The sequence below is a fragment of the Triticum aestivum genome, chromosome 4B (assembly GCF_018294505.1).
Source record: "Triticum aestivum cultivar Chinese Spring chromosome 4B, IWGSC CS RefSeq v2.1, whole genome shotgun sequence".
NCBI lineage: Eukaryota > Viridiplantae > Streptophyta > Magnoliopsida > Poales > Poaceae > Triticum > Triticum aestivum.
Window position 1 is genome coordinate 242,449,611 of NC_057804.1, and position 22,949 is coordinate 242,472,559.

The following is a 22,949-nucleotide window of genomic DNA, read 5'->3' on the forward strand; positions in this document are numbered from 1 at the left end:
CCGCGTCCGGAGGGAGCACCGCCAGGTGAGGGAGAGCCGCGCCCGCGGCCACGACCGCGCCCACGGCCGCCGGTGTCGCGATCGGCGACGGGAGGGCTGCTGGTGGCCTTGCCCCAGTCGATGGAGGAGCCCAAGGATCCCGAGGACCCCGAGCCGGAGCCGATGGCGAGGGCGGTGGCCTCCGGGCGCCCGTCGAGACGAGCGCGCTCGTGGGCGGAGATTTCCTCCATCAGCAGGCGGGAGTGCGCCTGCACGAACGACGGGAAGGGTGTCTGCATGGGAAGCAGGGTTGCCATGATCCGGAACTTGCTGTTGAGGCCGCGGATGAGCTGAAGAGTCAGCGTGCGGTCGGTGATGCGCTCGCCGACGTCGCCGAGGTCCGTGGCGAGGGACTTGAGACGCCGACAATACTCGGCGATGGAGAGGTCCCCCTGGACGAGGTTGCGGAATTCCGCGCCGAGGATCACTGCGCGGCCGGCCTGATTGTCGCGGAAGAGAAGATGCAGCTACTGCCAGATGTCGAAGGCGGCGCTGTCCGCCATGGCGACCACGTCCAGGAGCTCGTCGGCGACGACGCCGTGGAACCAGAGGACGATGGTTAGGTCATCGTTGCGCCACACGGCGCTTTGGAGAAGCGGCTCGGCGGCCACGTCGAGATGGTGCTGCACTTGATATTTGCAACAAACGACGTAAAAGATCTGGCGCCATTTGGAGTAGTTACCCGATTCGAGCTCGAGTCGGTGATGGAAGAAGTGGTTGATGGAGGGCGGCAGGCCAATGGCAGCAGTGGAAGAACCGACGTCGGGCGCGCCGGGACGGAGGGCCAGCGCGCTGCCGGAGCCGCCGGGCGCGAGGTGAGGGACGGGGACGCTCCCCGCCGTGCGGAGAACGGCTGCGGCGGGCGCCGCGAGTGGTGCGGCCGGCGGAGCCGAGGAAGCAGAGGCGGCCTCGGGCACGGCCTGTTTGCCGCGGAGGACGTCGGGGTCGAGACGCGCTGCACGGGGTGCGGCCGATGGAGCAGTGGCCGGCGTGGCCGGCGGAGGGGCGGCGGCCAGAGGGAAGGGGGCGAAGGGGTTGCTCGCCGGAGTGTCTAGGTCGCCGCCTGAGCGTGTGCGGCGAAGGAAGCGATGCATGGTGGAGGCTAGGGGATAGGATCGTAGAAGCGTCTGATACCAAGTTATGTTGTGTAACTCTCGCACACACTGTATTGCCTGCCTCGATGGGCTTATATAGTTTACAACAGAAGTACAGAGGGAGGAGGAGAGTACAAACTGCAGTCCCTGCATGAGAGGACGCACAAGGCGCAAGACCTGGACTAGGTAGCGCACGACCTGCACTAGGTTGTTGGGGACGTGCGGGAGTGGGAGCTGAGGCCGTTAGCCACGCGAGGGACGACCTGAAGATGCTGTCGAACAGTTCAGACTAAAACCATGGAGACAAAACAGAGTAGGAATTCGTAGGGCATGAGTTCTGCTAAGTGATCCAACATGATTGTTATACACATTTTAAAGTAGGCAAAGGTTTACAATGTACACTACAATTTCCACCGCCAAGAATTTACATCATGTGGTGAATCCTTAAGTAAATGCAGATACTGACCTCATAAAGCTTCCAAGCAACAGCTTCTATGAGCCATGGTTGCACTACTTAGAATGCAATGTCATGCTGAATGTGTCGGAGCAATACGGGGGTGACAATGTCCGGTGAGCTAAGCTGGGGGAGATGGCCCTCAGAGGGCATCACCTCAACGATGGAGTCGCCACCAAGATGCTTGTGCAAGTACTCTGACACCACAACTGGCACTGCGAGGTCCTTGGTGCTCTGAACGATATGGCATGGGACCGAGACGAGCGGTAGGAGGGTGCGCACATCACTCTGGAAGATTGTCTGGGCAACGCTCAGGGCTATGTCTGGGCGAATGTTGAAGAGAGTTCGGCTGAACTCCTGAACTGACACAGATTCCAGGTCCCCTCCAACACAGAGTGGTGCAAAACCTGAGCACCAGGCCTTATAGTTTGATCTCATCGCTTCAAAGAGCTCATCAAGCTCCTCCTGCTCAAATCCCCCATAGTAATCCACATCATTGAGGTACCTGTTTGGCCAATACAAAATTGGATATGTGAAATAGAAATCAAAAAACGAAACAGAGCAACCAGAAATGAATTAGTAGAGAAGGTCCCAAAGGAAGGATGTAAACCCTTTTGAAACATCAGAACTGGATAGGATGTACTCAACATACCAAACAAATAGCGTGTACTTGTGAGATACAATTGCATTTGCTACAGAATAACAACTGAGTGATTCATATAATGTCTGATCTATAATTTTAATCATCCTCTCATCCGACGAGGGGTATGTGGGAGCACAAAAGAAACAATTAGGTTGTTAAGAAGTCGGGGTCGTCAGAAAGATGACGAACAAGCCATGGACAGATGCTTGGAAAGGAACATTTCCTACTTAGCACCGTAATCTTCCAAACTAGCTCGGTATCGTATATCTTATATACATAAGTTCATCCCCACATTTATCTAAACATGCATCCTGTCCACATCACCATCTAGCCACATTAGCAACTCTCGGCATGCATGCGCTCTATTTTCATTGTACACCAGCAATCAACAAATGCTATTTTGCTGCCATCTTAACATTCCACGTCACCTCACCTCAGTTTATTTCATGTGTCGTAGAAACATATGTGACTGATTGCATCCATCTAACTACCGCATTATTTACTAGAAGTACGTATCTCCTCCCCTACCATTATGTCGTCTCTTCTCTCCTTAAGCACTCACTTTACCCTGGTCTTGCATCCTCCAGTTCACTTTCTCTTTCCCCACTCTTTTCCTAATTGGTTATTCCTTTGTTTCCCGACAGGCATGGAGAAGATATGGCTTCCTTGGTTTCTAGTATTTCTTAAGCCTATTTGTTGCGTCCATTGGTAGGAGGTGTTTTGCATAGTTGCTGGTCCTTGTCTTCTGCTGCGCCGCTCGATTCACCCCGGCCTCTTAGCCTGTGCAGCCACCATTATCAACTGCGGCGCCTTATCCGCTTAATCAGAACAAAAGTACATATGCTAGTCATGAATATGCATTCGTGCCGGCCACCTTGGAACTCCAGTTTCTCTCTCGATAACTATTCATGCGCCAGCCACGCTGCTACTGTAAGGTGTTTGATATATGTCCATCATATTTGCCCTTTTCATTTGTTTTCTTTTCCACATATATTTTGCTAGTTTAGGCTTCAGACCATGTATAGTCAATAGGATGTCGGCTGTTTATTTCTTGTAAATTTTCCCGTGGAATAGAGCTTAGCTCCACCTACCTCCCCACATGGGAACAAGACCTCCATTGTGGAGATGGCTCCTTGTGGATAATAAGGCCTCCCGAGGGAGAAGACTCTGAGGAGTACAAAGCCACCTCCGGGTGAAGATTCCTCCATGGAATTCATGTCCTCTTTGTCTTACGACTTGGGGAAGAACCCTATCCTGCTCCCTCTCTCTTGTGGATGATTGAGATCAAGGATTTATCCATGTGTGTCTTGTGTTGCCACTTGTGCTGATTTGTGCTTGTTTCCCCTGTGTTCTTCCGCTATTCTCTCGTGCTCTTCGCGTCCTTCCTCAAATTCACCTCCAATTCGTGAAGATAGGGCAACCCCTATGTTTTGCCCCATATCATAACAGATTTTGCTTCAGCAATAGGAGCTCCAATATGTCGCTTGCACAGAGATCTACCTCAAATAGATACTGCGTACTAGAACATTTATTGTAAATGCTACCTCACCCAGGATAGTTTTGGTGGGTTTAGGGTTTAGGGCTGGCCCGCTCCCAGCTGCGGTCCATTGCTCGTCTCGCGCCCGTGGCTGCGGGACCGAGCTCGTCGCGCGCCCGGCAGCAGGACCGAGCCCGTCTCGCGCCCGGCAGCAGGACCGAGCTCGTCTCGCACCCGGTGCAGCAGGACGGGTCGATGGAGGCCAATTTTGGCCGGCCTTTTGGGTCTCGGCACTGGGGGCCACCCAGGGGTGTGAAAGGCAAGGCCTTTCCACTCATCTCTTTGGTTGGGGTAGCGACGGGTCTCGGGTGAGGTGGTGTCAAGGTCTTGGATGCCGGGGCGGCGGCCCTGGTGGTGGTAGCGCAGTGCTCATGGGCATAGCCTGTGGCTTGGTGCTGCCCGGTGACCATGATCGTGTGGGCGGCATGGTGGCCGGGGTGTGCCGTTCGATGGCGGTGAGTGTTGCTGGGGTGAAAAGCTGCTCTATCTTCGGACAGACCGCCGGCGGCGTAGCACATTACTTTCTTGAAGGCGTCGTCGCGGCTCTCATCGGTCATCGTGTTGCTCCAAGGGAAACTCTGACCCCCCGGGTCGGGCGGTTGCGGCGCGTTGGCGTCGTAACCTTCTTGGAGGCGCCGCCTTGGTGCACACGGTTCGTCATATGCGACTTCATCTCTTTGCGGTGGCGTGTTCACGGTGGAGGACCCCGATTGCTCTTGTAGTGTTAGGGGTGGTGTTGCTGCGCTCAGCGCCTATGTATCCCGCCCTGGGTGTGTGCGTGTGTTGTCGTGGGGTGCGTTTGTACTTGGGCCATGGTTGATCTTTGCTTTATATATAAAGCGGGGCGAAAGCCTTTTTCGGTATAGTTTTGGTAGGAAACTTGGTGTCAAATCCTTGAGCTCACCAAGATTTGTATGTGGGTTGGTTTGTGGTGGTCTGGTGGATCTTTTTACTATGTAATCTTTTGACTTTTGTGTTTACTCCATGAAATCTCGAAAACTAACTACATCTATCCCGTCTTACCAATAAATGGCCCAAACCATGCCCGATCTACTCGCTCATGTAGGCAGCATTAACCACTAGGTTTTAGAAACCCTCAGAGAACATCTGTCCAAGATAAAACTCATATTCCATTCTAACAGAAATCATGATACCATTTTCGTCAAGCTGATTAAGATCAGTCTCACAGTTACAGTGGGGGACGGGGGTACCACCTCGTTCAACCATTTACAAAAGGCAAGCACATACCTCGAAGAAGAAGAAATAACTAACCACATCCAACAACCTAGAATACCACCTTGCAGGTAGTTATGAGTCTATTATCCTGGTTTCTTCTCAAGTCACCTAATTAATCTAATATCCAACGGTCAACACTGAACACCCCTCTAGAATCCAAGTAAATTAGACCGTGGTTATTGACAGCATCTAGATCACCATCACTAATAATGTTTTTGGAATAAAACCATAAGAGCTAATCCTAAAAATGTCTCCGTCCTAATGAAGGTATATCAGATTAGTGACGTTGTAAGAAGGTATGAGGTGTGTAAAAAAGTTGTAGGCCTATGTCCCTAGCGAGTCTTAATTTCTGCCTGTCGTCATGCCGCAATCTGCCCCCAAATCCTAAAACATCTTTCTTGAGTAGAGCAAATCAATATATTATCCCATCAATCAAAATGACCGCTTAATCAGAACAAAAGTACATATGCTAGTCATGAATATGCAATCGTGCCGGCCACCTTGGCACTCCAGTTTCTCTCTCGATAAATCTTTATGCGCCAGCCACGCTGCTACTGTAAGGTGTTTGATATGTGTCCATCATATTTGCCCTTTTCATTTGTTTTCTTTTCCACATATATTTTGCTAGTTTAGGCTTCAAACCATGTATAGTCAATAGGATGCCGGCTGTTTATTTCTTGTAAATTTTACCGTGGAATAGAGCTTAGCTCCACCTACCTCCCCTCATGAGAACAAGACCTCCATTGTGGAGATGGCTCCTTGTGGATAATAAGGCCTCCCGAGGGAGAAGCCTCTGAGGAGTACAAAGCCACCTCCGGGTGAAGATTCCTCCATGGAATTCATGTCCTGTTTGTCTTACGACTTGGGGAAGAACCCTATCATGCTCCCTCTCTCTTGTGGATGATTGAGATCAAGGATTTATCCATGTGTGTCTTGTGTTGCCACTTGTGTTGATTTGTGCTTGTTTCCCCTGTGTTCTTCCACTCTTCTCTCGTGCTCTTCGCGTCCTTCCTCAAATTTACCTCCAATTCATGAAGATAGGGCCACCCCTATGTTTTGCCCCGTATCATAATAGATTTTGCTTCAGCAGTAGGAGCTCCAATATATCGCTTGCATAGAGATCTACCTCAAATAGATACTGCGTACTAGAACATTTATTGAAAATGCTACCTCACCCAGGATAGTTTTGGTGGGTTTAGGGTTTAGGGCTGGCCCGCTCCCAGCTGCGGTCCATTGCTCGTCTCGCGCCCGTGGCTGCGGGACCGAGCTCGTCTCGCGCCCGGCTGCAGGACCGAGCTCGTCGCGCGCCCGGCAGCAGGACCGATCCCGTCTCGCGCCCGGTAGCAGGACCGAGCTCGTCTCGCGCCCTGCGTCTGGACCGAGCTCGTCTCGCACCCGGTGCAGCAGGACGGGTCGATGGAAGCCAATTTTGGCCGGCCTTTTGGGTTTCGGCGCTGGGGGGCGCCCAGGGGTATGAAAGGCAAGGCCTTTCCACTCGTCTCTTTGGTTGGGGTAGCGACGGGTTTCGGGTGAGGTGGTGTCAAGGTCTTGGATGCTGGGGCGGCGGCCCTGGTGGTAGTAGCGCAGTGCTCATGGGCATAGCCTATGGCTTGGTGCTCCCGGTGACCATGATCGTGTGGGCGGCATGGTGGCCAGGGTGTGGCGTTCGATGGCGGTGAGTGTTGCTGGGGTGAAAAATTGCTCTATCTTCGGACAGACCGCCGGCGGCGTAGCGCGTTCCCTTCTTTAAGGCGTCATCGCGGCTCTCATCGGTCATCGTGTTGCTCCAGGGGAAACTCTGACCCCCGGGTCGGGCAGTTGCGGCGCGTTGGCGTCGTAACCTTCTTGGAGGCGCCGCCTTGGAGCACACGGTTCGTCATATGCGACTTCATCTCTTTGCGATGGCGTGTTCACGGTGGAGGACCCCGATTGCTCTTGTAGTGTTAGGGGTGGTGTTGCTGCGCTCAGCGCCTATGTATCCCGCCCTGGGTGTGTGCGTGTGTTGTCGTGGGGTGCGTTTGTACTTGGGCCATGGTTGATCTTTGCTTTATATATAAAGCGGGGCGAAAGCCTTTTTCGGTATAGTTTTGGTAGGAAACTTGGTGTCAAATCCTTGAGCTCACCAAGATTTGTATGTGGGTTGGTTTGTGGTGGTCTGGTGGATCTTTTTACTATGTAATCTTTTGACTTTTGTGTTTACTCCATGAAATCTCGAAAACTAACTACATCTATCCCGTCTTACCAATAAATGGCCCAAACCATGCCCGATCTACTCGCTCATGTAGGCAGCATTAACCACTAGGTTTTAGAAACCCTCAGAGAACATCTGTCCAAGATAAAACTCATATTCCATTCCAACAGAAATCATGATACCATTTTCAGTCAAGCTGATTAAGATCAGTCTCACAGTTACAGTGGGGGACGGGGGTACCACCTCGTTCAACCATTTACAAAAGGCAAGCACATACCTCGAAGAAGAAAAAATAACTAACCACATCCAACAACCTAGAACACCACCTTGCAGGTAGTAAGAGAGAATTCCAAAAATTTCCCAAAGACAACAGATCCAATTCTAGGTATCTAAGTTTTGGTTGTAGCACATGTGCTCAACCATTTCCTCCGATGAGAGAGCCCATACACTTCTTGCCATAGAGCAGTCAAGCAATGCGTGTCACCATGTATCCTCCGCTCCCCATAAGGGACATACACACATCGTAGACATATTCCGATGGTGGAGGAGTTGTGCCGTCGGAATTGAGTGTCGTGCCAATCACCATAAAAAGACCTAAGTCCAGCCCCAATTCTCCTCAACCCCATCAAACATGCCTTCACCTTCCTCCAACAAATTCTCCCTGCTCAGTTTTGTTTCGACAATCATTCTATAAGCAGATCTGACCGTGAAGTTTCCACGACGTTCCTCGCTCCATGCCCGGAAATCCTTCGTGTGGGGAAGATGGTGTATGTTTTTTCTTTTTTTATAATACGGTATTTTGGTCAGCTTTCTTGGCAGTGTGTATGTTCCTTATGGCTGGTTTGCCGTCGTTTAATTTGAGATATCATTGACCCATTCAAAATCTTGAATCAGATCCAAAATAGAATACTTTAACTGAATGAGACAACTAGTTGAGAAGTCGTTCACCCGGTCAGAATCGTCAACCAATCGAAAACTGAACACCACAATTGAATTGGAGGACTCCAAAATTAAGGAGCATAGTCTATTAGATGGTTAGACTAGCTACAGTGGGGAGTAACTTAGACTAGTAACATGCATATGTTACTACCTCTATAGCGGGGAGTAACATATTTATGGTGTCATGCAACACTTCATTTATTGTGTTATAGACTCATCTTGTCTTGGTATGTGTGATGTTACTCATAGTATGAGTAACTAGCTATGTTACTCAATTTGCCTCTCTCCTCGTTAATTAGTTGCCACATCATCTACTTTTCATAAATATATGTGATATTACCACTCATGTTACTCCCACTGTACCCACAGTGGGGAGTATCTTAGACTAATAACATGTGTATGTTACTAGTCTATGTTACTACCTCCATAGTGAGTAGTAACATGTGTGGGGTGCCATGCAACTCTTCATTTATTAGGTTGTAGAATCATCGTGTCTTGGTATGTGTGATGTTACGCATAGTACTAGTAACTAGCTATGTTATTGCATGGCTCTCTTTCATCATTGATTACTTGTCATGTCATATAGTTTGTCTAGGTAAGTGTGATGTTACCACCTATGTCGCTGTGGGTAGTCTTAGGACCATCAAACAAACAAATAAATAGTTCCAGTGAAAATCGAAGACATCTAGCCCCTCTGACACTGGTTGTGAGGACCACTTGCAGAGTCAAACTATCCCCAAGCGCAAGTGGAAACGGAAGGTGTACCCGGTGTCCGCAGTGCGTAGGAGTGCTAGGATTCGTACGGCAAAAAAAATCCATGATGAACTATGAAAGGAATCTTTTGGAATAGCAGAGGTCTAAAGGACTTGGCTAAAAGAAGGTTTCTTGCTGAGGCGTCTGTCGAGCATCGTTTAGATTTTATCGCTCTATCGGAGACGGGTAGAGTTAATTTTGCGCCACAATTTCTAAATACTTTGTCGGGGGGTATAGATTTTGATTGGCATTGCTTGCCGCCGAGAGGGAGATCGGGTGGAATCTTACTCGGCGTTAGGTGTGAACACTTGAGGTTCGCAGTGTGGTTATGGGTGACTTTGCAGTCAAGTTCCGGGTGCGGTCGAAGGAAGATGGGTTTAATTGGGCTCTGGTTGCGGTATATGGGGCTGCGCAGCCAGAGCTCAAGCCCGAGTTCTTGGCTGATCTCGTTCGGATTTGTGGTTCCGAGCAGTTGCCTATCCTGTTGGGGGGTGATTTCAATATAATTAGAAGGTGTGAGGATAAGAACAATGATAACTTTGACGGCAGATGGTCGTTCATGTTCAATACTATCATTGAAAGTTTGAACCTGAGAGAAATTGAGCTCTCGGGTAGAAAATTCACCTGGGCTAACGCGCTGCCAAATCCGACGTATGAGAAGTTGGATCGAGTGTTGGCCAGTGTCGATTGGGAACAGAAGTTCCCTCTAGTAACAGTCCAGGCCTTGTCTCGTGGTATTTCTGACCACATGCCGTTATTTGTGGACTCTGGTGAGCCCTCCCACCTGGGGAACAAGTATGTGTTCTTCTTTGAGATGGCTTGGTTTGAACGTGAAGGCTTCCTTGATCTCGTGGCTAGAGAGTGGGCTAAGGATTCAGGAGGAAAGACTGCGCTTCAGCGCTGGCAGAATAAGATTAGGCACTTGAGGAGTTTCCTGCGTGGATGGGCTAAGCATCTTAGCGGGATTTATAAGGTTGAAAAGGAAAGGCTCTTTTCCCTTATTCAGTCCCTGGATGTAAAAGCAGAAACCACGATACTGCCGGCCGCGGAGCTTCATGCCAAGCTTGACACGGAATTGAGGCTGAAAGAACTTAGGGAAGAAGAGTTGAAGTGGGCGTTGCGGGCCAAGGTCCAGCGAGTAGTCCAGGGGGGCGCGAACACTCAATTCTTTCACATGATTGCTAATGGTAAGCATCGAAAGAAGAGGATCTTTCAGCTTGAGCAAGATGAGGGTACAATTGTAGGACGGAAAAACCTAAAATTGTACATTACCGAGTTCTATAAGCAGCTGTTTGGCCCTCCAGAAAAGAACTGTGTTTCTGGATGAGTCCAGGGTTGAGGATGTTCCTCAGCTCACAGCTGTGGAGAATGATATTCTGACGGCTCCTTTCTTCGAGAAAGAGGTACTTGAGGCCGTTTCGCAAATGAAAAATAACAAAGCACTGGGCCCCGATGGATTTCCAGCGGAGTTTTATAAGAAATGCTGGCATATCATTAAAGGGGATTTGTTGCCTTTGTTCAATGATCTGTTTGCTGGACAGCTTCATCTTTTTCAGCTAAATTTTGGAACGATCACCCTTCTTCCTAAGAAAACAGAGGTTGTGAGAATTGAGCAATTCAGGCCAATCTGTCTTCTTAATGTTAGTTTCAAAATTTTCACCAAGGTCGGGACCAATAGGCTCACACAGATCGCGCATGTTGTTGTGCAGCCTACCCAAACTGCTTTCATGCCGGACAGGAACATCCTTGAGGGGGTTGTGGTCCTTCATGAAACGCTCCATGAAATCCACACGAGAAGCGTAGTATCCTTTATGCTCAGCTGTATGAGATTCTTGCCGATGAGGAGTTGTATCGGTTACAACACTCAAATGAGAGGTGGCTCCTGAAAGGTGATCAGAACACCGCTTATTTTCATCGTATTGCTAATGGCAGAAAAAGAAAAAACACCATCCACTCTTTGGAGGATGGGGAGAACATCATAGAGGGGACCAAAAACCTGCTTGATCACGCAACAACTTTTTACAAATCCCTCTTTGGCCCAGCGAGGGGGAACTTGTTCCATTTATTGCCTGATACATGGTCCAACAGTGAGAAACTCACAGAAGAGGACAATAATATCCTAACCGAAAAGTTTACTGAGGAAGAAGTGAAGGCAGCCTTGTTTAGTATGGAGAGTAATAGGGCCCCAGGTCCAGACAATATCCCAGCTGAATTCTATAAACACTGCTGGGACTTTGTTAGGAAGGATATTATGCAGCTCTTTGAGGCATTCTATGAAAACAGGCTAGATGTGGCACGACTTAATTATGGTATTATCAATGTTCAAGAAAGCGGAAAGCGTAAGCGAAGCGGAAGGCCACAGCTTAGAGCAATGAGCGCTTAAGCGCAGCTTAATCGCACTTAAGCGTTTTTTGAAATTGGCTAGAATTTGACAGATTTTGAATGATATACACATGAAAATAGGAAGCTTGGCACATGGGTAATTGAAGTAGCATCTGAAATACAGTTCACACAATAGCAAATACATATCAGGTTCGCATAGCAAGCAAAATAACAACTAAAATGCAGTTCAGTTCAAATAGACGTAACCTAACAGATATCATGTGGACAGAATTTTGCCAAAATATGAAGGAAATAGTTCTTGAACATAGCCTAGTAATAAGATAAATAGCATATTGCCATTATTGCACAAGCAGACCAGCAGAAGTAGTACAAAAATTGCCAAATTTTGGTCAAATTTAAATAAAAAACACTTAATCTACCGCTTAGGGCAAAAGCGAAGCGCTTTGCCATCGCTCAGCGCTTAATCGCGCTTAAGCATCGCTTAAAAACGCTTTCTTGAACACTGGGTATTATCACCCTAATACCTAAAATGAGTGGGGCGAGGAAAATTCAGCAGTATCGTCCCATTTGTTTACTTAGATGCCCATACAAGCTTATCACAAAGGTGTTGGACAACAGAGTGGCAGTGTTTGCTGACAAGTTGATTAGCAAGCACCAAAACGCCTTCATAAAACGCAGAAATATTATGGATGGAATACTAACTCTCCATGAAGTTTTGCACCATACTCATCTTAAGAAAAAAGTGGGGATTGTACTTAAGCTGGACTTCGAAAAAGCCTACGATAAGATAAACTGGGAATTCCTCCTTGAATGCCACAAAAACCGGGGATTTGGCCCAACCTGGTGCGGTTGGGTGGAAAAAATCCTTCACAATGGCACTCTGAATATTAAGTTGAATAATGAAACGGGACCCTACTTTCAGAGCTACAAAGGGGTTCGTCAAGGCGACCCATTTTCCCCCTTTCTATTCAATCTCGCGGTGGAAACCCTCTCTAAGATGGTTACCAATGCGCAGAGAGAAGTTGTTAACTGGCCTGGCGCCGGATCTAATCAAGGGAGGTGTAGCAATTCTGCAATATGCAGACGATACGGTAATTTGCTTTGAACATGATAAGGAGGCAGCCATTAACCTGAAACTACTGCTCTACTTATTTGAGCTTATGTCAGGCCTCAAGATTAATTTCATGAAAAGTGAGATCCTGTGTGTGGGGGGAGGTGACGAGATTATATCATTTTATGCGGATCTGTTCAATTGCAATATCGGCCACTTCCCAATGAAGTACCTTGGGGTGCCGGTTAGCTTTTCGAACCTTCGTGCTCTAGACTGGGATTTTATGGATGAAAGATTCCTTAAATGCTGCGAGTCATGGATTGGCAATGCTGCATCCTCGGGGGCCGTCTTATTCTTCTTAATTCATCCCTGACCAGTATTGTCTACTATTACATGTCTATGTTTCTGATTCCTAAAGGGGTGCTTGGCAAGCTGGATAAACACCGTAAGCGGTTTTTCTGGCAAGAACATGAGGGGCGTAAACGATACCATCTGGTGAAATGGCCTAGAATATGTCGCTTGAAAGAAAAAGGGGGCCTGGGGGTTAAAGATCTTCATAAACAGAACGTTAGCTTGCTCACCAAATGGTGGTGGAAGCTAGAGACTAAATCTGGGAGTGGTTTTAGAAAAACTGGTTTAAATGGGTTGGTTTTTATTATGGACTTGATTGGTTTAGGTCTTATTGGGCTGAGCCTTTCTTAAGTTTGGTTTGGTTTCAGTTTTGAGAGGAACCAGTTTGGGTATAGTTGGTTATGGGCTGAAACCATTTGATGCATTATGGGCTACAAACCATGGGTACAACCCGGTTCGCTGCGTCCAGTTACCCACACGCTGCCCGCCGTGCTGCCCTGCCTCTTCCGGTCTTCCCCCGCGCCGCCCCTGCTCCCCTGCCTCTTCCTTGCGCCGCCGCCTCGCCGTCACCCTCCGGCGCCGCCCCCTCCTTGCGCTGCCCGCCTCGCCGTTACCCTCGGGCACCACGCCCTCCTTGCGCCGCCGCCTCGCCGTCACTTCCTTGCGCCACCGCCTCGCCGTTACCCTCGGGTGCCGCCCCCTCCTCCGTCGCGCGGCCGCGCCACCTTCCCTTCGCCGGCAGGTACCCTCCCTCCCCCGCCTCTCTCTCTCCCTCCCTCCCTCCCTCCCTCCCTCCCTCCCTCCCTCCCCCTCCCCTCCCCCTCCCCCTCCCCCTCCCCCTCCCCCCTCCCCCTCCCCCTCCCCCTCTCTCTCTCTCTCTCTCTCTCTCTCTCTCTCTCTCTCTCTCTCTCTCTCTCTCTCTCTCTCTCTCTCTCACCGGCTCCTCCTGTTGACCAGGTCCTGCTCCTCCCGCGACAAGGTGCTCCGGCGGCAACGACGGCAAGGTGCTCCGATCCTGCTGGTCCCCTCCTCGTATGCAAAAACAACAACAGCAACCAGGTTGATTCCACAGCTTTTTCCTACTCTCGCAGATTTTGAATGTGTCGTGCAGAATTGTAGATGCACTGAATTCAGATATCAGTCCAAGCTAAAAAACAGGGGATAAAACCATTGTTCCATGTTCCAGATTAGAAACTGAGAGAAGAGGGAGATGAGTCTGTTCTGGTTTGGTTGCTGACTGCACAATCTGAACTACACATCTCTGAAAATATATTACTCTTGCTCTTGAAAGTTTAGAGCTTCTGTAGTGTTGTTCTATAAATAGATGTCCTGCTCACTTGGTTGTGTCGCATAGATGTGTAAGTAAGAATGCAAACTGAACCATAATATCAGGCTTGAAGATGCACATCCCTAATAACAATGATCACAATAGTGCAGCATATGTGCAATTTTGGCCACCGACTTTTGGCCGGTTTCAGATCAATGGCCCCTGGGATGAAGCTAAACTCTGCTTTGATATAACTGAATGAATAGCAGCACTAGGCTTAATCAGGAAGTTACATGTGCACAAGATTGATTTCACTGTATGTATCTATGACTGATGTACAGCTAGTCTCTTTTGCAAGTTTCCATGTGTATGTACATACTCTTGACTTGTTAGTTGCAATCTTGTTATGGCCCTAAATTCTTTTAAAGCAATGTGGCCCCTGTTAGTTGCAATATGTAACATATTAGTAGCAAAAAATGTATTTTTTGGATATAGAACTCCAAAACCAATGCACACCTGAACCACTGAATAACCATTTCCAGAAAGTTAAGTGAATGGGCAAATGTTAGGGCCTCACATAGGTAGTAACTCCATTCATGATGACAGTAACTTGTTAGGTTCTCTCTTCTTTCACTACCTTCTTGCTCTATATTCTACCATTTTCTAACAGTAAGTTTCCACATATTTTCCCCCTGCAGTGTGCTATAAAACTTGAGGCATGTCTACGTTAGAGGGTTCGGAGACTGCTGATTCCATGGATGAGGATACGAGTCAAATACCACATGTTAGAAGGTCCAAGGTATGGGAGCATTATGAAGTAGATTTGGTTCTCGTAGATGGTGATTTCAAGGCTGTGTGCAAATACTGTGGAGCGCAACTTCACACCAAGTTTGGGACTAGCAGTTTGAGGACCCATATTGCAGAGGCTTGCCGATCAATCCAAGATGCTTGCAGACAGAGGTTTTTGTTGACCATGAAAAAAAAACCATCCGAAGGACTGTTTGTGTTTGATGAGAAAGTTTGTCGTGAACGCATGGTCAAGTATTGCGTCCATGCTGAGATCCCCTTTCTTAAGTTTGAAGATCCCCATCTTCAACCATGGATTGACTCAATGCAGCCAGCGTTTCAAATCAAGGGTCGTCACACAATTCGTGATGATGCAGTGAAGATGTATAAGGGAATGAAGAAAGATATCGAAGTAGAGCTACAAAATTTGGATTCTCGCATTTGCTTAACATCTGACATGTGGACATCATCACAGGACTTGGGCTACATGTGCATCACCGCCCATTATATCAATGCAGAATTCATCTACAAGAAGAAGACCATAAGTTTCGCAGAAGTGAAGTATCCCCATACAGGCTATGCGATAGAGGAAGAAATAGTTCGTTGCTTAACAGAATGGGGCATAAGAGGCAAATTATTCACTTTGACACTAGATAATGCCAGCAATAATACTAATGCATGTGAGGAGTTAATAAAATATCACAAACATGAGCTGCTCCTTGAAGGTCAACATTTGCATGTCAGGTGTTGTGCGCACATTCTTAATATCTTGGTTCAGGATGGAATGAAAATAATCCATGAAGCTATTGACATGATACGCGAGCTGATGAAGTATATTGACTCTTCTCCTTCAAGACTTCAAGATTTCAATACAATTGCAAGTGGGATGGGTCTACGTGCAAAGAAAGGCATCTCTGTTGATACACCAACTAGATGGAACTCAACCTGGAAAATGCTTGTAGAAGCATTGACGTACAAATCTGTTCTCACTAGTTATGCCAACAGAAAGATGATAGCTTCTCCAAGTGAGGAGGAATGGGAGAAGGCAAAAGCTATTTGTGAGTTTCTAAAAGCTTTTGAAGAGCTTACTTTGATCGTTTCAGCTCATAGGAAGCCAACTTCACATAAGTTTCTGCCAGTTGTGCTTTCTATTCGCCATGCATTGAAAGATCCGGGTTGGCAGACCTCTGATGTGTTGAAGGAATTGGCGGCAGTGATGCAAACGAAGCTTGATAAATATTGGGATCCCGAGGAGAAGGAGAATGCAGATCCTAACCGTCGTAGAAAAAGCAAGGGCATTGAGTTTAACCATGCACTTGTCATTGCTACATTCTTGGATCCAAGGAGGAAAGAAGATTACTTGGATTTCTTCTATTGCAAGTTGTCTACTGACGGGGAGCAAATTACAAAACAAGTGGAGATTGCTTTAGAATGGGTGAGAAGGTATGTCAAGGAATATGAGCTACTTGCAGCGACAAGCACTGCACACTCGACACCTTCTAGTCAAGGCAATACCATTATTGGATCACCTGTTGCAGGGAAAAGGAAGTTGGAAGAAGAGTTTGCCCAGCACAAGTCTCGTCGGAGGTCACGTGTACACAAATCCGAGCTTGATGCATACTTGGAAGAAGCATCCGAGAAGGTCGGTGATGACTTTGATGTCTTGGGTTGGTGGAAGAGGCATGGCGAAAAGTTTCCTATATTGGCATCTATGGCCCGTGACTTTCTTGCAATTCCTTTGAGCACAGTGGCATCTGAATCAGCCTTCAGTTGTGGTAAGAGGATACTAGGCGACAAGAGAAGCTCTTTGAACCCTGATATGCTAGAAGTGCTTGTTTGTGGTAAAGATTGGTTGTTCAAACCAAAGGAGGGTGAGTTAACCGCTTACATTTTGGTTCTACTACTTGTGTAGAATGGGATATATAAAACTTGCAGTTGCAGTATAGAAGTGTTCATATGCCTTTAAATTAATTCTTTGTTTCATTTGCAGGAGATGGACAGTAAGCACACGGGTAAAAACTTCTTCGCGGCATATTCTGTTTGGTATTATTGCCTGGCCATATTGTAGGTTGTGATTTTACATTTTCCACTTTGTTGAACTCTACCTACTGGCTACTGCTAAGGCAACTGGTTCCAACCTGTTTCATGGTCCTTATTTAGGTGACAATTAAAATGGTTCCTTTAAAGATTAAGACCATTATTGAGTTAATTTTCATCAAGTAGCATCTCAAATTATAGATTGGTATTATTGGTCTAGAATTATGTGAATGTCTAACTCGTCTTAGCAATATATTAGGTGGAAGAACCTAGCAAAATTTCATTGTTGAGTAACATAAAGGATAATTTGACTATTTCTGTAACCTTTACACATCTGATTCTTGTTTAAATTCCTGGCAAATGAGCCAATGAGCTGTTCCTTTAAAGAGTTGAGCTGTCCAAATGAGCCAATGGCATACGTGGCAACTCATCAGTGGCCGAAGGCCCGCAAACGCAGAACACCAGCTTAATCACAGTAGTTTCTTGTATGCTCAACGATCAGTTACTGAATATCAAATTCAGTTAAGAATTTTATTACTACTTGTGTATGCTCCTGTATGCTCCTGTTTGTTAAGAATTTCCTCTACTCAGACCACTAACACCAGTCTTCCTCTCCTTTGCTGTTATGCAGAAATGCCACGTCAAGAACAAGGATATCAGGAAGTTCTTGGACGGTATCTACGTCAGCGACAAGGGCGCCATCAAGGAGGAGTAGAGTGCGAAAACCGTCCTAAAAGCCATGTTTCGGCCTGCCGTGTTTCATTGTCTTTGTGTCGTCGTCATGATTTTGAACTTTCTCTAGACTGAATTTTGTAGTGGAGTTAATTGTTAGGAATGTGCCATGGAACATGTTATCTTTATTATCCTGCATATTGTCACCGCATGAATCGGTACGACGCTTATCTACCCCTAAAGGCTGAAGAATTGGAAGTATTTGAGGTTAAAACAGGACATGGATGTGCTCTACCGTTAAATGATTTGGTTATGCGTCCACATTGCCTGCCTTGTCTTTTTTAGCTGTTCTAAGAGTTCTTTGTTGCTTCAGGCAAGTCTTGGATGTTTCTGCTAAATTATTGTTTGGCATTGTCACTGTTAAACTAAAGTTGAATACGGTTATGTATTGGGTTTAAACCCATGGTTATATACTGGGTGTGGACCGGTTTGGGTGGAAAAAACATTGGGTGCAGTTTTGGTTGGGCTGGAAATGGTATTATTTGGTTATGGTTCAGGTTTGGTTTTGAGAGGTACGTGTACGGGTATAGTTTAGTTTTGGTCCAGTTATTAACCCGTTCTCAGATTTACTAGAGACCCAGCAGGGGCTCTGGCAGGAGGTGATTCGGGCAAGATATTTAAAAAAAGACATGGTGACAACTGTTAAAAGCAGGTTTGGGGATTCCCCTATCTGGAAAGCCATCATGAAAGTTAAGGAGCATTATATGGCTGGCAGGAGAGTTGTGCTGAAATCTGGCAACCTTGCCAGGTTGTGGATGGATCCTTGTGGTGAGAATCAGCCGCTGTGTACTCAATTCCCTATTCTGTTCAATGTGTGCAATGATCAAGAGATCACTGTGGCTAAGTTTAGGGAGAATGTGGAGGTGGACTTCTTCAGGAGAAGACTAAACCCTGAGCTTCTTGCTCAATGGAGGAGAGTGCAGGCCTGGGTGAGGGCTCTGCCTCTCTCTAACGACCCTGACCAGGTCATCTGGGCCTTGGGGGAGAAGAAGCACTTCACCACTAAGTCGGTTTATGAACACTTGGAGAGGAACATCGCTGGGTGCAACTTTAGATGGATATGGAAAGCAAAAATCCCCTTAAAGATACAAATCTTCCTGTGGCAACTGTTTCAGGATTCGGTCCTGACCAGGGATGTCATGAGCAGGCGTGGGTGGCTGGGTAGGCCGATTTGTGCTTTTTGCAAGAAGAAAGAAACATCTAATCACCTCTTCTTTACCTGTCCAGTTGCTAGAGTTATGTGGAGGACAGTCGGGTGTGTTTTGGGCACTGATCGATGCCCTAATGATTTGTGGCAATACTTTGCCTGGTGCTACTGTTACCTTCCCGACGGGGATAGATTTTACACCTTTGGCTTGGCCGCTTTGTGCTGGGCTATGTGGAATTGTCGTAACAAAAAAATCTTTGAGCTCAAAGAGCTGAGATCTCCTTTTGATGTGGTATACTCTGCTTGTGGTTACATCTCTTATTGGGCAGGTTTGTTGACCACTGGAGACCGGGAGGCTATGGAGCGAGGGGCAAAGATGCTGAGGATGAGTGCTTCGAACATGATGAGAATCTGTGCTACACCAGGAGATGCGACGCAGGGTCGATGAAGCTGGGGCAGATTCTCCATCTTCGTGCTCAGCCGGCGCTCTCCCGGTGGCCTCTCTCTGGATACGTGGAGTGTCTGATGTGTCCTGAACTGGTTGGTTGTTGGCTAGGTTTATGCTCCTGCGCGAGCTTTTGGATGTGGCCTATCTGTCTAGGGCCGAAACTCCTTAGAGTCTCTCTGGTATCGTTTCAGGTGTCGCTGGGTTTTCGCCCCATAGCGAGCTGCTCGATGACGGGTGCTCACCGTGGGTTTCCCAGTGGTGCTTTGAACCCGCTTCCCCTTTCTATGTTTCCTGTTGGGATTGTTGAACTGTTGTTATTTCCGTTATGATGAGTAATGGAAAGGGGTAATGCCCGGTTCAAAAAAAAATCCACACGAAAAAGCTGGATGGGGTTGTTTTCAAAGTGGATTTCGAAAAAGCGTATGACAAAGTCAAATGGCCATTCCTTCAACAGGCCTTACGCATGAAGGGTTTTGATGAGGCTTGGCGACGCCAGGTAGAATCCTTTACGCAAAAAGGTAGTGTTGGAATTAAAGTAAATGATGATATAGGGCATTATTTCCAGACACACAAAGGCCTGAGGCAAGGAGATCCAATGTCCCCTATTTTGTTCAACATTGTGGTTGACATGTTGGCAATTCTCATAGGCAGGGCAAAGGAGGCCGGTCAGGTAGGTGGCTTGGTGCCTAACCTAGTTGATGGGGGTGTGTCCATTCTGCAGTACGCTGATGATACAATCATTTTTATGGAGCATGACTTGGCAAAAGCGAGAAACATGAAGCTGGTGTTGTGCTTATTTGAACAATTGTCCGGTTTAAAGATTAACTTTCATAAAAGGGAGTTGTTCTGCTTTGGTAGAGCCAAGGAGGAACAAGAGGCTTATAGGCAATTGTTTGAATGTGAATTAGGGGCTTTACCTTTTACTTACCTAGGTATACCCATTCACCATCGTAAGCTCACGAACAGAGAGTGGAAATGCATCGAAGATCGGTTCGAAAAGAAACTTAGTTGCTGGAAGGGCAAACTTATGTCTTATGGAGGCCGGTTAATTCTTATTAATTCGGTGCTCACAAGTATGCCGATGTTCCTACTATCTTTCTTTGAGGTTCCAGTTGGGGTTAGGAAAAGGCTGGACTTCTATCGATCAAGATTTTTTTGGCAGAGTGATGATCTTAAGAGAAAGTATAGACTCGCCAAGTGGGATGTTATTTGTCGTCCTAAGGATCAAGGGGGGTTGGGTATCGAGAATCTTGAGGTCAAGAACAGATGCCTGCTTAGTAAGTGGCTATATAAGCTTTCAGTTGAGACTGACGCGACTTGGGCTCAGATTCTCCGTAACAAGTATCTGCATTCCAAAACTTTGTCACAGATGACAGTGAGACCAACTGATTCGCCGTTTTGGAAGGGGCTTATGAGAGTTAAGGCAGCCTTCTTTAATAGAACAAAGTTTATTGTTGGAGATGGCAACGATACTCGTTTCTGGGAGGACACTTGGCTTGGTGATACACCATTGGCATTACAGTACCCAACTCTGTATCGTATTGTCCATCGCCGTGATGCGCTAGTGGCAACGATTATGCAGGCCATTCCCCTTAATATCCAGTTTAGGAGGGTGCTTGTTGGTGATAGATGGGAAGCTTGGCTTCATCTGGTGCGTAGACTGATGGAAGTCCAGCTACATCATCAGCCCGATCAGTTGTGTTGGAAACTTACTAGGTCTGGACAATTTACCGTTAAGTCGATGTACATCGATGTTATTAACTCGAGTGTCATTCCTAGCTCCAAACATGTTTGGAAAGTCAAAGTTCCTTTGAAAATTAAAGTGTTTATGTGGTTTGTCCATAAACAGGTCATTCTAACAAAGGACAACTTGGTTAAGCGCAATTGGACAGGATCTACTAGGTGTAGTTTCTGTGATCGGGATGAGACCATTAAGCATCTCTTCTTTGAGTGCCCGTTGGCGAGAATTTTGTGACGCTCCGTGCAAATTGCCTTTAACATTACTCCTCCGAGTTCGGTCGAGTCGTTATTTGGAACGTGGCTGGATGGGATAGAGTTCGATACAGCTAGACACATTCGTGTAGGAGTTTGTGCGTTGTTATGGGCAATTTGGGACTGCAGAAATGATTTGGCTTTTAACAAAATAACTACTATTCATTTTTTGCAGGTTGTATTCCGTGCTACGGCGTTGATCCGTATGTGGTCCTTACTCACTCCGACGGAGGCCAGGGAGCGTTTGGTTACTGGATCTGTCCGGTGGGAGATGGTAGCGCGGGATATCTTCAACCGGTTTGGATGGCGGTCATGTAATAGGATAGGCAATTAGTTTTCCTATCTTTATTTTGCCAGCCGGTTGTGGCTTTATGGCCTTTTTTTGTTTTAGCGTCGAGGTTCTATGTGAGCTCGACTTTATTTTGTTTAACGACTCTATGACATTGTTGAACCTATTTTTTTATCTAAGTGGCCGTATGCATCGTTCTGATGCAGAGGTATACATCGTTCTGATGCAGAGGCCGGGGAGTCCCCCCTTTTCGAAAAAAATCTATCCATTTATAATCTTTCTTTAATGGGATTAAGGGATCCTCCAGTTCAAAATGATAACAGAAACGCATAAGTCATTAGAAGGAATAAGAATCTTGTGCCGACCTTCTGTAATAGTCTACCTAGTGGGAATTAAACGAATTAAGCAACTACTTAGAAAGTGAGGCAACGTTGCTGCGTACCTGGGAGAAGCGGAGAGGAGTACGAGCTTGGAGAAGAGGTCGGGACGGGAGATGGAGGCGAGCACGCCGATTACAGCGGAGACGGAGTGGCCGACGTAGATGCAGGAGGCGATCCCGAGCTCCTCCAGGATGGCGAGCAGATCGAGCGCATATCCCTCGAGCGTGGCGTAGCGGGAAAAATCGAAGTAGTCTGGGTTGGTCGGCCCGGCGCCCATGGTGTCGAAGAGGACGACGCGGTAGTCGGCGACGAGGTGCGGCACCAGGTGCTTCCACACCGACTGGTCCGTGCCGAAGCCGTGCGCCAGGACGATCACTCCGCGCTTCCCCTCCCCGACAACCCGCAGGTTGTGTGCCTCCTCCACGATCCCCATGGATTTGATTGACTTCACTTTCTCGTCTCCTCTTCTTTGACGGGATGAGAGGGAGGGGAGTGGGCGGCAGCTGGAAATGGACGAGTGGCGGGGGTTCCCAGGCTAAAGGCAGGCGCGACCGCACTCCGCTGGTAGAAGGAAGGGATGGGACCAACGCTGCTGCACAACAGGCTAGCAGTTTGCACTAGCCGGCGTAAAAGGCGCATTAGTGAAGGACTAGATAGAGGGAATCGTGGAAATTACTCCTACTCCCTCACTGCATTAGGCACTTAACGAAAAAGGGGAGCCCTAGGAATCAGACTACTGATATTTAGTCTCCCATGAGACTAGTCCACCGTTGGATTGATGTATCCTGCAACGTGCGATTGGAGAGGTGGGTCTTGGTAGTTTGCATGCAACGCACTAATTGCTATTTGTATCCGATCAACTACTCCCAAAAATCACGTAGCATCATTTTGTCACTAACCTCCTCCTTAATTGCTTCATCTGTACGTACTCTGAAATCTGCACTGAACTACGAGAAACCGGTGCGTCTGATGCATGTTGTTGGCTAGTATTCGTGACATGGAAGCACATACTAGCACTTGAGCCATTCATTTTGCTTCTATTTCATAGTAAATTTGCTTCCATATCAACATGACATTGTTTCAATCTGGTCAAATTTTTGTCTAGACCAACCATTTATTTTGTTTATACTGCAGATATTGTTTGCTTCGAATAACCATAGAAATGTCTCCAGTGTAACAATAAAATGCTTCCAACAATACACACACATATATATGATTCCATCAAACCCTTTTTTTTTAC

At 47.2% G+C, this 22,949-nt stretch overlaps 1 protein-coding gene across 2 annotated transcripts; it reads right to left on the minus strand.

Annotated features, from left to right (window-relative positions):
• Window positions 1–1,159: 1,159 nt before the first annotated feature.
• LOC123091907 (probable esterase D14L) lies at window positions 1,160–22,283 on the minus strand. Of its 2 annotated transcripts, none has more exons than XM_044513526.1 (3): window positions 21,772–22,283; window positions 1,600–2,092; window positions 1,160–1,396 (listed from the first exon to the last, which is right to left on the minus strand). In XM_044513526.1, exons 1-2 carry the CDS (start codon window positions 22,140–22,142, stop codon window positions 1,648–1,650), a joined length of 816 nt encoding a protein of 271 aa, XP_044369461.1. In that variant the 5' UTR covers window positions 22,143–22,283; the 3' UTR covers window positions 1,160–1,396; window positions 1,600–1,647. The 2 variants fall into 2 exon arrangements, with proteins under 2 accessions (XP_044369461.1, XP_044369460.1); XM_044513525.1 differs by having other exon boundaries at window positions 1,160–1,405.
• Between the last annotated feature and the right edge of the window lie 666 nt (window positions 22,284–22,949).